Source organism: Laccaria bicolor, genomic scaffold, assembly GCF_000143565.1.
Source record: "Laccaria bicolor S238N-H82 LACBIscaffold_2 genomic scaffold, whole genome shotgun sequence".
Taxonomy (NCBI): domain Eukaryota; kingdom Fungi; phylum Basidiomycota; class Agaricomycetes; order Agaricales; family Hydnangiaceae; genus Laccaria; species Laccaria bicolor.
In genome coordinates, this window is record NW_001889873.1 from 204,230 (window position 1) to 218,842 (window position 14,613).

Sequence of the window (14,613 nt, forward strand, 5' to 3'; positions counted from 1 at the left end):
AAACAACCTGGATACCGCCGCCGTATGTCCCAGTGATTCTGGGCATTACTACCGCCACCTTAACATCGCTTGAATAATCATGGCTGCAGAACAAAACAAAAAAGACATATGAAAATGAACCAAGCCACTTGCAAGCCACCCCGAACTAAGGTCCTCCCTGCGGTAGCATCGTACCCTCATGGGCACTTCCTTCTCATCTACTGAGAGGTGAATCACCGTTGGGGAGCTCTCGGTCTTTTTGTGCCTTATCATTCTGTCTCAGGCACGTCGTCGCTCGTAGGAGGACAAGCCATGGAAAATGTTTGCCCCAAGCGTCCAGGCCCTACGGCCTCAATTGAAAGGTCACTGGTGGCCAACGTGGAGCATTATGAAAAGTTAAAGCTCCTTAGACTCAGAGCACTCGATATGGCTTCATCATTCAAGCTCAAGCCTGTGTATGGCTTTGTGTTTGCAACCACGGGCGCCGATCTTGATCTTCCTCTGAGACGCTCGTCTTTGAGTTCGCAGGCATGTGCATGGTTATAGAAGGAACTTTCTACCTCCGACCTAACCTCAAACTCCTGCGCTTCCTCTCCGCTTCCCATCGGAAAACGAAGGCTCAGTCACCTCAGCTTAGCCAAAAGTTTGCAACAACTATCCTTATCCTGGAACATATCCACAGGACCACAGTACGACATCCAAGATATATTTAGATCCAGTGGAGCGCCACCCATATTTGACCCATATACTTATATAGAAACACGTCTTCAACCTAAAGGCCTGCACGCGATGGCTTCTGGCATCCCCGACGTAAACAAAATAATCTCTAGCTTGGCCGCCACGAAGGTATGTATGTCTCATTTATTGGACTCTTCTCCCGTTGAGACTTCATGCAGTACACTACTGGTTTGTACTTATAACATCGACATTTAAAGGCGATTAAGACAACATCGATTTCACAGTGGCATCGGCAACCATCTTGATGTGGGATTACGTCCTGACGCTAGATCAAGAGGTACGTCATCGTATTCTTACATGGACATGTTCTCTTATAAATCTTGACCAGATTTCAAGAGTGTGGAGTGCGAAAAGGACTGTGGGCACAACGATTTTTCTCTTCGTGTGTACACACTCTCTATGAGGCCCGAGATGGCACCCATTTATTATTTTTAGAATCGATATCTTCCGCCTTGCGTTTTCGTTCTCGACCTGTATTGTATGAATCGCTCTTCCATGAAAGCCTCACACTGATAATCAATCCCTCGCCGCCAAGCGCAATTCGTTTACTCGCCAACCGAGACAGTGTGTATTTTTTTACAATCCACATGATGCCCATAGTGACCTCTCTTTTCAGTTGTAGGTTGCTCGATTTGAAAAGTCTCATCCAGTCGTCAACTTCAACAGCTGCAGAAACTATGAAATCGTGTCGACATTAATGGACCTAGTATCTATTGCCATTATAGAAGGTGAGTCCCGAATTGTTCCTCGCATGATTCTTGCTTAAGTTTGGCCGTTAAAGCTGTGCTTGTTCTGAGAACGCACGCACTGTATCAAAAACGATGGTTGACTAATGCATTAGGGATTTTATGTTTTGTAAATTTGCAATCCCATTTCTTCAGTCAAGGGCTAACTTTTCACAAGTGTTCCATGGTCAATATGGTCACCATTTTCTTCATCGTATTTCGCTATGAAACATGTGAGTGACCTACGTTATCATAGAACACTCCGCGATATTTATGCAAAAAGGAATAGTTGTCTCCGCAAGCTCTTTAGGTCTCAGGGGATGCCTCTCCGGGTGCACAAGCAAAATTTGTCAACCCCTGCTTATAGGCTTCTGGGTGCCTTTCTTCCTATTGGAGACAAGTAAATCCTTGAAGGACCTCGTTCAGCCGTCAGATAACCCTATATCCTCTTTTTGACAGTTGTTTTTGTACTAACAGGATGGAGATCATACCAACATCGTAAGGCAACAAACATTTCGCTAGACCCTGTCCACTCCGTTCACTCGATCTTCATCCAGTATCAGTATCATCGTTATGTCGTCAAAGTTCTCGTTCCTCGATTCTGACGATTCTATCTCGCGATGGCAAGTCTTCACCTACTTCGGCGAATTATGGCTGATGGTCTTCTACGTAGGACTGATTTATTACATTGGTGAGTATTTTCTCTCATTAACTCCATCCATCCTGAGTTCTGATCCCAAACATGTGCAGTGATCATGTGTACGTCCTTTCACCTCTCCCCTGCATTCATCATCTGATTGGGGTACAATACAGCCGTGTCCATCTGTAACTTCTTGATATGGATATTAGATCCATTCGCGTCTTATCTGGCTGTTGGGTGAGCATCCTAATTTTGTCCTGCTGCTAATATTTATTTATTGTGAATTCTGAAGGCTATTGAAGAGCCTTCAGGCAACAATATGCTCCAGGTTCGTGGTGTTTGCCGCGCTTCTGCTACAGGTTGATATATAATTGCTCGTAGGTTGCTTTTGAATATTCGAGGGATGTTGGAAACGCCACCTCAATCACAGGCGGATGTAGAATTAACGACATTGAAGCGAAGGGAATCAATATAGATCCGTCACGGAGGACGATTTGGTTCGTAGAAGGGTGGCAGCAGGCCTGTGGTCTTCAGTTGGAACAATTGTAATAATTTATGAATTAGAGAAACAACTGTTCACTTAGCGCCGACTCCTTCTTAAAATTGCGATTACAAGCTAGAGAATCGAAAGACAGTGAAAGAAAAGAGACTATATAAACCAATAAAAACTCAGACTATCCCGCAGACCCTTCCCCTGCATCATCCTGTTCACGCCTGTCGGAATCAGTCTCCATCTCAGCCAGCGCTCTCCTGGAATGTAGTCAGGTTATCAGCCATCATATCAGGTGACGGGGTAAGCACAAACCTGTATGCTTCACGACACTGAGTCCTCAAAGTTGCAGTTTTCCATTTTTGCCTCGGCCCCGAGGTAGCAAGCATCTCCTCGTCGAGCTCTACGCATCAAAAGACACATCTTCAGTTTGTTGACCATTGCAAAGGAACGGGGATTCACTGACCATCATCTTCTTTCAACAACAAGATCCTATCACGTGGGACACAGGCCCTGGATCTTGTGCATGAGTGTCAACTACAAAAAAACACAACACGGACTGACCAACTATTCAGCTTATCGAAGAACTGAACGATGTACATCTTCGATTTGCTTTTCAAACGGTCTTTCTTAAACGCTTGCAAAATATTGAGAGGTATTTCGTGATGATCCTCAGCAAAAATCACACTTGGCCAATACGGGAAGGAATCTGAATGGGAAATCAGCCTCACAACGAACAGGGCGCGAGTCGGCCAAACTCACGAGCTTTAGCCCAAACTGAAAATTTAGAAGATCATCTGAGTTCAACCACCCTTACAGATTCCAAGAGAAAATTTACCGAGTGTGCCAGTATCCAGCTGCGTGGTCTTTGAGCGTACAGGTCTACCATCCGCCCTGACACGTCCAGAGGTAGTACCCGACTTCGAAGAAGTGCTCCCAGCTGCCTGTGGCCATTTCTTGTTCTTCCCCCGAGAAAGTGGTTGACGTTCTGCCTCTTTGCCGTCGCTCCCTGCTTCGCTCAACTCACTCAGGTCAGACTCGACCTCCTCATTCTCCTCTTGTTGTGCCATCGATTCTCGTGCCTTACGAGACGCAGTGGAGATACGAGTGGGCCTGGATGGTCCAGCGACGGCATTACCATCTGGCGCTTCCGCAGCAGCGTCCTTGCCCTGGCGACGCTTCTGCCTTCGTGTCGCAGGCGTGTCCAGCACTTCAATGACGAGGGCTTGGGCAGCCTTATTTGCACTTCGAGTAGTGAGTGGTTTGACCGCCTCCGTGGGACTGGAGGGTTGAATAGGTTCCAATTGTTCCTCGACTGGCTGGTCGGGTGCCTCCATATTCTGCTCCAAAAGACTCTGCTCCACTACCTCCATGCTCTTGTCGGCGTCAACCGCAGGCTCCATGTCCACCGTAGCCTCCTGGCCCTCATGCTTGATATCGACTTCTATGGATTCGTCACCAGGCGAAGGTGTGGTTGGAGGCGACCGTAAAGTCTGGTTTTCTGAAGCCGCAGTGCTAACCATTGACAGTCTTGAAGATGTGCCGGGATCTGTACAGACGAAGAGATAGTCAGCTGACATAACAGAAATGGACGGAGGGCTGACACAGACCCGTTCTTTGACGTTTCTTGGGAGGCGGTAGGAGCTGCCTATCTACGGGAGCTCGCCCACCACGACGTTGATCAGGGGGCAAGATCCACCCAGCATTGAACATATGGAACGAACCGCGGTTGTCAACGTCGTTGACAACTTGCGGGGAAGCGGCCTGAGGAATGGAAGTGATTGAAAGCCGCTTCTTCGACCAACTTCGTTCACCCCGTTCGGCAGAAGGTGATTCTATATCCGAGGATTCACCGTCAACGGAGGAGAATGATACTTGTGCCTCAGCTTCGAAGGCGGCTGCGGCAGCTGCTGCACGTCGGGTCCGGGGTAAACCAAAGTCATGTGTGTTGTCGGTGAAAAGCGGTCTTTCCGGTACTTTCTCCCCAGCAGCCGCGGCAGCTTCCTTCTTCGCCTTTGCGCGCTCAGCTTCAGCCTTCCTATCGCGTTTGCCTTTTCTCGATTTTGGAGGTGGTCGCGGGGAAGGCGGTGGTGGTGGCTTGACTTGCGCGAGCTCGAAATTGAACAACGATATGATGGGGTTATCGCCAATCTCAAGGTTGAGGTCAGTACTTATGGCCGCTGAAGAGTCGAGGAGATCTAATATTCCCAATGGAGGCTCGAGATCACCTAGCAAGGAAATCATGAATGTCACCGTCTTCGGGTCCGGTGCGCCTTGCGCGTCTCCAACGGTATCTACGTCCATCGCAGTGTCACCGTCGTTTGATGGACCAGCTCCACCAGCTGGGTCGACAGGATCGCCTGCAGCGGCTTGTAGCGAAGGGTGGACGACCGACAGGCTGTTCAACTCCTCCAATATGCTCTTGGAAGCATTCCTGATCCTGTTGGCAGCCTTGTAGAATGGTGTTCCGGGTTTATTATACAAAATAGCATTGTCCACAACGAGGTCGATGTCATCCTAAGCAGAACATTCATCTCCAAAACGGATCTTGTAAGAGAGAGCAGACGTACCTTGAAAGCCTTGACATCCCAATACTCGTGACTGTCAAGCTTGCTGTCGATAATGGACCAACACATTGGATTAGTGACAATATCAAAGTAGTCTGGCACTTCGTTCCTGTTGACGGGGTTCTTGAAAAAGTCCATGCGGTCGTGACTAGACTCTAATCAGCAAGGCAATCAAAAGATAGAAGCTAACAAGAGTACTAACGCCATGATACGCTCAAAGGCCAGTCGCAAACGTGCTTCATGGGGGAACAGCGCCATGGAGAGGATCTCATGCAAGATGTCAGTTTGTCTTAGTTTTTTATTCTCTCTTTGTCGGGTAAGCTCCGCCAACGTTCGAACATTTACAAGGTCTGAACGTAACCGTTGGAGTTGCTGGGACCATCCTCAGTAAAAGCACATAAACAGTGATAAACACTACTCACCTCAAGTTTCATCAGCTTTTCCTCCCTAGATTGCCCCTTCCCGCCCGCACTCGCCGTCCATGGCTCCAAGTGCAATCTTTTCAAGAGTGGTGCACCTCGCCTCGCTTCCCGTTTTAAACTCCAATATCGGCACATGAGGGTCACGAACTCTGTCTTTTTCCTTATGGCTACCTTGCCTATGTAGGACAAGATACGGTTCACAGTGATGGAGGGGACAAGAGGCGGGCCAGGCTTGTACGTCTTGGCGTATGCGCGGGCAGACTTGGAAGAGAGCTTGGCATTGGGGCTTGTTGTCTGGGACCGCTGGTCTTCATTGGCTAGGGCGGCTTCACGAATGTCTTGTTGCTCTTTCTTTATTGTTGAAGAAACGCGGTGAGATCTAGATCAAACAGTAGAAAGGTGGACATGAAACTCACAGGTAGATGGCGTTCACAGTAGCATGTCAGAGTAACGGGCTCCGAGCCTTGTGTCGTTTTCATCGGCAGAAGAAACTTTTCTCTCCGAGCACATGTAGCGTGGAACGCCGTGAAACATGACGTCTTTGCACATTGAATACAGGCACCACCTCGATAGTCGCAAATGCTGCATTTCTAGAGTGAAATGAACCTCGACATTCTGGGAAGAGGTGTTACGAAAAACGTACGAGTTTCCAGCGCTGTTTTGACACCTTCTCTATGCCTGTTATCGGCTCCATGAACACCTCATTCGCGACACGGGTTTCTGGGACCCAAATGGCGCAAAGGAGATGGACCCATTCACCATGGACGGTCTGCTTGAATGCGCCACCTTCATTGGGGCATAATATACATTGCTATTGCGCAGGGATAACACTGAGTGGTCACATCGCAAGCCAAACTCAAAGGCACACTCACAACAGGGTTTTCTGGAGATACAGTACATTTTCGACAGAGCCACTGCCCTTCCGGAATATATGGCACACCATAACAATCTAGCAGGTCATCAGCACCTTCAAGAGGCTCCTAAGAATAGGATGTCGTACCCTGATGTACAGCCAAATTGCATCCATCACAGAATACAATCGCATTACTATTCTCGCCCTCGGAGTCGTCGCATATAGCACATGTAGAGTCTTCTGATGGCATCGCAAAGTCTTGTTTGGGTATATTCTTCGTCTGTTCCACCATTGAGTTGGGGAGGAAGAGAGTAAGTTTGGAAGGCAGAGGAGGACGCTAAGATACGTACCAAATCAAACCACTCCTTCTCCAACCTATCCATAATAATTTCAAAAGCCTCATAAGTTACCTTATTAAGGTCTCCCCCCTTCTTCCTATCGGCGTTCACTGCGTCCAACCATTCTTGGTCTGCAATCGCAAGGAAAGTGCATCAGTTCAACCAAATCAACCCTGATCGACGGAGGGGAAACCAACCTTGCTCATCCATATCATACTCCACCTGCTTCGCCAGTTCACTCTCCAGAGGTTCTACGTTCACCATCAGCATCTCAATGGGGCCATCCTCAAAACATACTCACCAATATGCCGAATGTAATGGTCCGGCCTCCGGAACTCCGAAAAGTCATTATCTATACATCTTCAGCTCTCTTCCTCCTTAAAACGCATGCGCACAACGCAACAACTCACATCCATACGACCTTGCTTGCAGATCGTGCACACCACCAGGCTGGGTTGATACTTCATCTTGAATCTTCTCAAATGAGACTTTGGGTAGTGCTACTGCCACAGGTGACGTTCGTGCACCACGCGCCATGCTTTCGTGTCGTATTCTGGTCAGCGCCGTCCGATGTTATGAGTATGAGGGCGAAACCGACATGGACGACGTGCAAGTTGTGTTATTCAACGAAGAGCTTGACATTTTGTGTTACGTCACGCGTGGTCACGCTTCTCCCAATAAAGATAGTACAGAACGCTATACACAATGATTGAATTTCGAGTATTTACAGCTCATCCGTCGGGCGGGGAGTTGAGGCTGGCTCCTCCAAAACGACTTGATCTGCCTCCTGAGCTAGGGTAGGCTCAGCCTTCACTGGCTCAGCAGCCGTGGTTTTCCGTGCTTGTGCAGCCTCCTCCATCGCTTCATCCAAAATCTTCTTCACATCCGCCGCCTTCTTCGCGTCCGCATCGCCCTGGCCGCTCAACGAGGTAGGATTGACGTCGTCAACGATCCCAGTGATTGTTGGCGCCGTTGCCAACGTTGTTTCCGAAGCGGTTGCTTCAGCCTTCTTCAAATGCTCTGGCACACCACCCATCATACCTCCGTAGCCAGCCGTTTCGTGATAATTCGCGCCACCCTCCAAAATGGCCTTCTCAAAGTCAATTAGCTCCGTGAAACCGCCGTGCAGCAACGCTATCCGCTGCGCCTCTTGCTTTCGCTGAATTTCGAGCTCTTCGGTTGTTGGCGGAACATATTCCTCCTTCTTTGCTTCCTCGACGGCGATCTTCAGGTCTGCGGTGCCATCTAGAACCGAGTCAAAGAACTTAGACAGAGATTCGAGTTTCTGGATGCCTGCAAATTGTTACGGTTAGAAATGCGCATTGTCATTAGAGAGATTCTGACCTTCGTATCGGACTGGGGTGTTGGATCCAACGGGGTATATCAAAACCTTGCTTCCCTTCTTCCCTCCAGCCTCGAAACCCAGACTCACAGAAGTCTTGCCCTCCTTATCCCGATGCGTGCCCATTTCCAATTGCCCCGCGTACTTGTTTGCGAGGACTTGCCACAACAAAGGAACCTTTTTATCCTTCGTCAGTAACAAAGCGCGGTGTTTGGATGTGTTCTGATACCCAGCAACGTCAGGTGGTGTTAAAGTTTAGAAGCGGCGTTTGCAACTCACTTTCTCAATCCAAGGTTTAACTTCGTATTCGTGGTACAATTTGGCGAAATGCTTCGGAATCCGACGCGTGGCCCAATAGTAGAAGCCGGTAGCAGTCCTTTCACCTGAATCATAGACCATCGGTGCTAGTGCATTGCCACGGGGAAAGAGTTTCACTGTAGGAAATCCAGTGACTCCCTTCACGAAAATCTCGTCAACCAGTAGAAATTTCCCTTAGAAAGAGTTGAACCAACCTGTTCAGCACACAATCGCTTGTTTTTCTCCGCGTCGCAGTTAACAGCATACACCGGAACAAGAGGATGAAGCCCTAGCGCGGCTTTACTGTACTCCGGTACCATCCTCTGACAGTGCTACATTCTCTTAGTTAGCTCGCAACTCAATGGCGACAGATATCACTGAACGTACCCCACACCAAGGCGCGACGAATGCCACCATACTAGTTTGCTGTCGTCCCATAATTTGATTCTCATCTCAAATTGAATGTAAGACAAGAACTTACGTTGGCCTTCAACGCCTTCTTGAACGACTTTGCGTCCAACATCTTGACCAGCGAATCTGCAGGGAATATGGCAGCTGACACCAGGGACGGCGTCAGCGCCAAGGCGAGCGTGAGCAGCGGCGTAGACAGCATTCCGAGGGAGAAATTTCAGTGGGTGTTTGCAGAGACATGGAAACGTTGGTTGCCGATATAAATACAATGCATCAGAAAATCCCACACTGACGTGTCGCTGATCACACTGATCGGTAACTCCCACAACCTCTGAGCTCGCTGTGGCCGACGACGAGCACAAAAATCAGACGAATTCTTCGGAACTTGAGGTTCTTTTGTTATATGGTCTCAGTCTGTACACTGGTGTCGGAGGGGACAAATGACATGAATTATTGGTATCTCAATACTATACACACAGGTATATATAGGTGCTCGAGCTATAAAGAGAGCAATTAAAAACTGGAGGGTTCCTCCCACTCTTGCGCATCCTGGACTTCAACTTCCCGTATCTCGTCGCCCCCTTCTATCACACTGTTCCGCCACTCCTCAATTGAAACCTTCTTCGGCTGGGTTAAAGATGATTGAGGAAGTGGCAGTTCTCTGCAACGAGGAGTACTCGGTGGATTCGTCTCGAGGGAGTCGCTCTCCGAGTCACTTTCGTCATAAGAAAGACGAGAGGGCCGAAATTTACCCATCATTTTGAGATTGGCGATTCTGACAGTCCAACCCGCGTACTAATAAAGCACGTTTCCAAGCATGCCTTTGTACTCTGGATATTGTTGTCTGTCCGCCATAGATGTAAATGTAAATATCGTTCTCGCCGCATGGAAGATAACGTAATGTGGATGAACATGGGAGTGTATGACGCCGAGGTCTGGATATGGAAATGAGTGCGTTTGCGTTGTCGTGACACCCGTGTCGTCTGTAATGTGGCGCGCGATGGGAACTGAAGCCATGCCATTCAGCGGCAGGATGGTATACTCGTAGTATGGTTCCTGCAAAAGGTGATCTCAAATGAAATCGATAGTTCAAAATTGATGGCACGCACGGAGGTCTTTGGCGGAACAGACATTGGATTGCACCTGCCACGAAGATAGAGATCAAGTATGTGGGGTTCGTGAAGGAGAAACCATTTTCCCTCATTGAAGAGATCACGAAGTTTAGACCCAACTGTTGGCTGCCAATCACCCTTCACATAACAAAGTACTAGTATCATAGGACAACACACAAAGGATAGAGTAGTAGCGCATGTGCAGATTCAACGTCCCAGGTTTCTTGCTCCATGAATACTCCAGATGATTGATGTCCTAAAAGTCAGTTATTTCCACTAATTCGGGTGACAATGGGTGCGGAACAACTTCACTAGGGATCTCCGTTGGAGAGATAATATAAGATGAACATAGCCAACAGATTTATCAGTGTTCTCGAGCATACACCGATTTTCCGTGGGGGCAACTGGTGCTGTCCTCTTTGTGAGGGAGGAACAACACCCCGGGACTGCTTTGCTATAGCTTTCGTCAAGTTGTCGATGACCATTTCCAGTGTTCGATGTACCCATAGTAGTGATCAGTGTGGAAGAAAGATGGTCAGATTCTTGTATTGGGCTAAGTAACTTGAATTTGGCTTTGTGGCGTCAATGACAATTAATAGCGAAAGAGAAGAAATATGCGCACGTGACTGAAACCATCTTGACTTTTTTCCTCCCTGCCATAGGACTCAGCAGTGTAAGACCACCTTGGCGGTGTGGAAGTGCATCACGTTCCATTCACGACGCCTTCTGTATTTTTCTTTTTCTTTCTTATTTTATGGTTTTACTTTTTATTTTGTTATTTGTATTTTACTTGTTCATTACTGAATGTCGAGAGTGAGTGTAGCGTGTATTTTCTTAGGGATCAAGGAGAAAGACCGAAGGTTGTGTGGCATCCGGTCACTGGCGGCAAGAACGGATTAGATGACATTATACGTCGAAGCGCTCGCCGCGTCGCCCAACAATGCGCACCCTTGAAGGAATTGGTCTTGGAAGTTTTCCTGGAATCGTACGCCTACATTCAATTTTAGTTTTTCTTTCTTTTGCATTTTTTTTCTTACTTACGACAGAACCTTTTCCGCTCGACGCGTTTTCCGATGGCTAGACGGTAGGGTTGAGCATCAATGTTAGGGATGTCCGCACTGAGGTCGGCAGTCGCGCACGAAAATAGACCTCTCCCTACATTGTAAGTTCCCCGAGTCATTCCTAGTCTGACGGATTTGCGGAGAGAGGTGAGGGTGAAGTCAGCATTGTTTTGTTTCTTTGTGATCCTTTCTATTTTTATCGCTATTTTTAGACGCTTCTCGTTTATTTTTGGTCAGGCAGCATGCGAGTACGTGCGTAGCCTTGTGATTGTTTGTAACGTATTTAAAAGGCTCTTCGCGTGTTTGAAATCGATTCCCCCCCCCCATCAGACTCTCGAGCACGTTTAAAGTTTTTAAGTTTTTACAAGTCTTTGTCCAACTCACTCTGTCTTCTTTCGACGACGACACACTTCAAGAACCTCTCTTTTTACCTCTCACGCATTCTCAAGACGCATACATTCGACTCGACGCGCATACGTACATACGGCGATTAGACGGCGACATCGAGCGCGATCACACGCCACTCACGATAAGCGCCCGATTCTTATTCTCCCTTTGTTCTCGTTTTCTTTGTTTCTCACTCTCTTTATCTTTTTCTGTGGCAGACGACCAGTGACCCCTCCCTGTCCTTGAACTTTCGTTCTTCCACAGTGGTGACCGAGACAGGGGTTCTGGTTTTCCGTTCTGCGCCTTCGGCTTTCGTCGAGAAAGAATTAGTACGTATTCATTATTTGACTTTAGGCTGATTATTCGGTTTTCAGCCGCATACATCCACCTCTTTCGCCATATACACGACCAACACCCCTCCGCTTTCGCAAATTCGCATTTTATTGCCACTTTCAGTTTACTTGAAGTGGTAGGACTATACGTTCAGCCGCATATACGCTAAGCATTCCCCTTCGATTCTCTCTTTTGCTTCGAATTTCTCTCTCTTTCCTTTTTTTTTATGGGTTCCGTAGACAAAATCGCGTCTATGGATTCACTTAATTCGTCTGTGTCTGAAACGAGTCTTAACGCGACTTTGGGCGTTCCTATGCCAACGCCTGGTACGCCCGGTGCTCCCAAATTCAGAGGGAAACATGTTTCGGATTTTTTGGATAGTCTGGAACAGCATGCAGATAGCGCTAGAGTTGCGCACTCGCTTCTACCTGGATATGTTCTCAGATACTGTCATACTAAAGTTCGGATGGTCATTGGGGCGTCCAAGTTGTTGTCTGGAGACGATTGGGTTTCAACGAGAGTCTATTTGACTGACCTTTACGGTTCGAACGATTCTATTCCTCCTAACTCGCCTGATCGCTTGCGGCATTGGTGTGCAAGTCATGGAGAGTCAGGAATTATTGCTTCCCGCAAGGACGTGGATAAATACTATCGAGATTTCACGGCATTATCTTCGGATTTGACTGCAACTAAGATGCTTGAAAATGACGTTAACCTTTGCTTTTACAGAGGAATCCCGACGTCTTTACGCACTCGAATCAAAAAGCGTATACCGGCTGCGAACCTCAAAACTTCTTCACCTCCTAAGATCGAGACTCTTCTTAGTCTTTTACGAGCCGAATTTGATGAAGAAGATTTGGACGCGAAAGCAGCTTACGTTGGCTTGAGTCTTGACTCTGATTCCGACTCGAGCTCGAGCGATTCAGGTGAAGATATCGACAAGGTGCCTGTTACGAAGAAAAAGAAGAAGCCGTCGAAAAAGGTCGCTTTCGAAAAAACGGTTCCGGCAGCGCCAATCGTCGAACCGGTCGGGATCAGTCCAGTAGATCGACTTACCAAACAAATGGAGGATTTAAGGCTGGCGCACGCTGAGTTTTTACGCTCAGTTAACGTTACTCCGAATCCTAATCTGACCAACCAACAAATCTTGAGGGAAGCAAGATGTTTTTTTTGCGACAAGACAACGCATCGACTTGGTCTGAAGTTTTGTCCTGAAGTCGAGGTATGTATTAAGGAAGGATTGGTGGCTTATACCCCTCTTGGCAGGCTTGCTCGATCCGATGGGTCAGAACTTCCTCGGGCTTTCGGAAACGACGGTGGAGTCGCAAAAGTTTTGAGAGAACAGCACGCCGCGTCCAGTAATTTAAAAGGTAAGGCCAGGGAGGTCTCTAGAGACCTACCTCCCCATATGGCCAACTATGCCGGTCTATTGTTTGATGGTGAAGACGTCTTGACCTCGGACGTCTTTAACGCTTCACCTTCGTCCGCTATACCCGAATGGCGAGCACCTCCTTCATCAACGTCAGCTGTCACTCGCTCTCAAAAGGACAAAGAAACTCGCTTTGATCCTATCAAGCGCCCCGAGAAACGCCAAACCGAAGCTAAGTCCATTCCTAAGCTCAAGGAAAATCAAAATAAACCCCCTGTTCCTACTATCAATAACCTTAGGCCGGCGAACGCTCCTATCGCCTCGACTCCTCAAGCTTTTAATTTACGACCCCCTGTTGTCAATACTGAAGATGCCTTCAAAAATCGTAGGGCGACACCTTCGAAAGCTAAAGATGTGGAGATGAAGGACGGGGATACCAAAGCTAAGTCTACTCCCGCATATCACTTCACTTCCGACATTCAAGAAATGTATGACCTGGATAAAATAGTGCGAGAAAAGGTCAATAAGACGATTGTGCAACTCGAATTAGGGGAACTACTCGCAATTTCAGCGTTTATGCAAAAATCGATCAGTAATATGACGAAGACGCGTCGAGAGTACAAGTCCAAACCCGTGGTAGCTAATATCGTAGAAGTCCTGGAAGAAGCTGAGTGGGCGGAAGAGGACGTAACGTTAACGGAGTTGACTGGCGGATATGATTCGGACGATGAGGATTTTTATCATACCCTTCCTTCTGCTGAATCGTTTTCAAATGCAGGTTTCATCGAGTCGCGGGTTGGTCTTGAATTCGACGAGTCTAAAGAGTCGAAGGAAGACATCTTGATCCGATATGCGTCCGCAGTCAAGATTCATCTCGCTCCACAACCGCTTTTCGCGATGGTTACAGGACGCTTTAAGGGCAAATTTGCTGGATTTGATGCGGTTTTTATGATTGATACGGGTTCAGAACTAAATTTGATAGCGCAAGAATTTTATGACAGGACGAACCTAGCCATTGATCTTGATGGAACACGATGGTCACTCAAGGGGATAAACGGACGACCGGTTCCTCTAGGCGGATGTGTGCGCGATGCGGAAATCAAGATTTCAGGACGGCGATTCGATCACCACATTTTTGTCAGTAGAGAAGGCACCGGCAAGCAAGAAATCATACTCGGTCAACCCTGGCTTCAGTGGTATTCCGCTTCAATTCAATATACACGTCAAGGCGCGATGAATATGCGTATTTGGCAAGATGGCGATGGTGACAAAATTGACGGTTCTCAGCAAGGTCCTTCTATTCTCATTCCACTTTGTACACCCGGCGCCCCTCGCAATGCAGCTACACTCAACCTCGACCATCGGACTAGAATCGAAGAAGTAGACGACGTCGACGCGGGAAAATGAAGACGGACGCGTATCCCAAGCCTGGATTTGACCAGGACGTGTCCGTTCCGACTCTTGGGAGGGCGCTTCATTCTTTGATGGGAACTTATAGTTTTGATTCTCCTTCTTTCATTTCCGAGTTAGAGCCTCCTGAAACTTATGA

The 14,613-nt window shown here is 47.7% G+C and overlaps 5 protein-coding genes across 5 annotated transcripts; 1 reads left to right on the plus strand and 4 right to left on the minus strand.

Moving 5' to 3' along the window:
* Positions 1 to 291: 291 nt before the first annotated feature.
* On the plus strand, positions 292 to 2,474 carry LACBIDRAFT_321509 (uncharacterized protein; the record flags this gene model as incomplete). The annotated part of the gene is made up of 13 exons (XM_001874397.1): positions 292 to 444; positions 670 to 825; positions 876 to 885; positions 942 to 994; positions 1,046 to 1,099; positions 1,340 to 1,445; positions 1,559 to 1,675; positions 1,810 to 1,870; positions 2,000 to 2,133; positions 2,193 to 2,201; positions 2,292 to 2,319; positions 2,394 to 2,410; positions 2,464 to 2,474. The coding sequence occupies 13 exons, from the start codon at positions 292 to 294 to the stop codon at positions 2,472 to 2,474; spliced, it is 909 nt and encodes a 302-aa protein (XP_001874432.1).
* Positions 2,475 to 2,756: 282 nt separating this feature from the next.
* Positions 2,757 to 7,289, minus strand: BRD16203 (bromodomain containing protein; the record flags this gene model as incomplete). Its single annotated transcript, XM_001874966.1, has 18 exons — positions 2,757 to 2,832; positions 2,888 to 2,975; positions 3,039 to 3,085; positions 3,137 to 3,281; positions 3,335 to 3,337; positions 3,411 to 4,121; positions 4,183 to 5,089; positions 5,143 to 5,287; positions 5,342 to 5,511; positions 5,562 to 5,912; positions 5,978 to 6,151; positions 6,205 to 6,372; positions 6,434 to 6,510; positions 6,562 to 6,694; positions 6,765 to 6,883; positions 6,950 to 7,003; positions 7,054 to 7,104; positions 7,163 to 7,289. The coding sequence occupies 18 exons, from the start codon at positions 7,287 to 7,289 to the stop codon at positions 2,757 to 2,759; spliced, it is 3,546 nt and encodes a 1,181-aa protein (XP_001875001.1).
* A 187-nt stretch (positions 7,290 to 7,476) lies between these two features.
* Positions 7,477 to 9,004, minus strand: LbPDI2 (protein disulfide isomerase; the record flags this gene model as incomplete). Its single annotated transcript, XM_001874967.1, has 6 exons — positions 7,477 to 8,045; positions 8,097 to 8,316; positions 8,374 to 8,550; positions 8,607 to 8,723; positions 8,779 to 8,817; positions 8,873 to 9,004. The coding sequence occupies 6 exons, from the start codon at positions 9,002 to 9,004 to the stop codon at positions 7,477 to 7,479; spliced, it is 1,254 nt and encodes a 417-aa protein (XP_001875002.1).
* Positions 9,005 to 9,260: 256 nt separating this feature from the next.
* LACBIDRAFT_305003 (uncharacterized protein) lies at positions 9,261 to 9,561 on the minus strand (the record flags this gene model as incomplete). The annotated part of the gene is made up of 1 exon (XM_001874968.1): positions 9,261 to 9,561. One exon carries the CDS (start codon positions 9,559 to 9,561, stop codon positions 9,316 to 9,318), a length of 246 nt encoding a protein of 81 aa, XP_001875003.1. The 3' UTR covers positions 9,261 to 9,315.
* Positions 9,562 to 9,597: 36 nt separating this feature from the next.
* LACBIDRAFT_305004 (uncharacterized protein) lies at positions 9,598 to 10,079 on the minus strand (the record flags this gene model as incomplete). The annotated part of the gene is made up of 2 exons (XM_001874969.1): positions 9,598 to 9,858; positions 9,912 to 10,079. The coding sequence occupies 2 exons, from the start codon at positions 10,077 to 10,079 to the stop codon at positions 9,598 to 9,600; spliced, it is 429 nt and encodes a 142-aa protein (XP_001875004.1).
* Between the last annotated feature and the right edge of the window lie 4,534 nt (positions 10,080 to 14,613).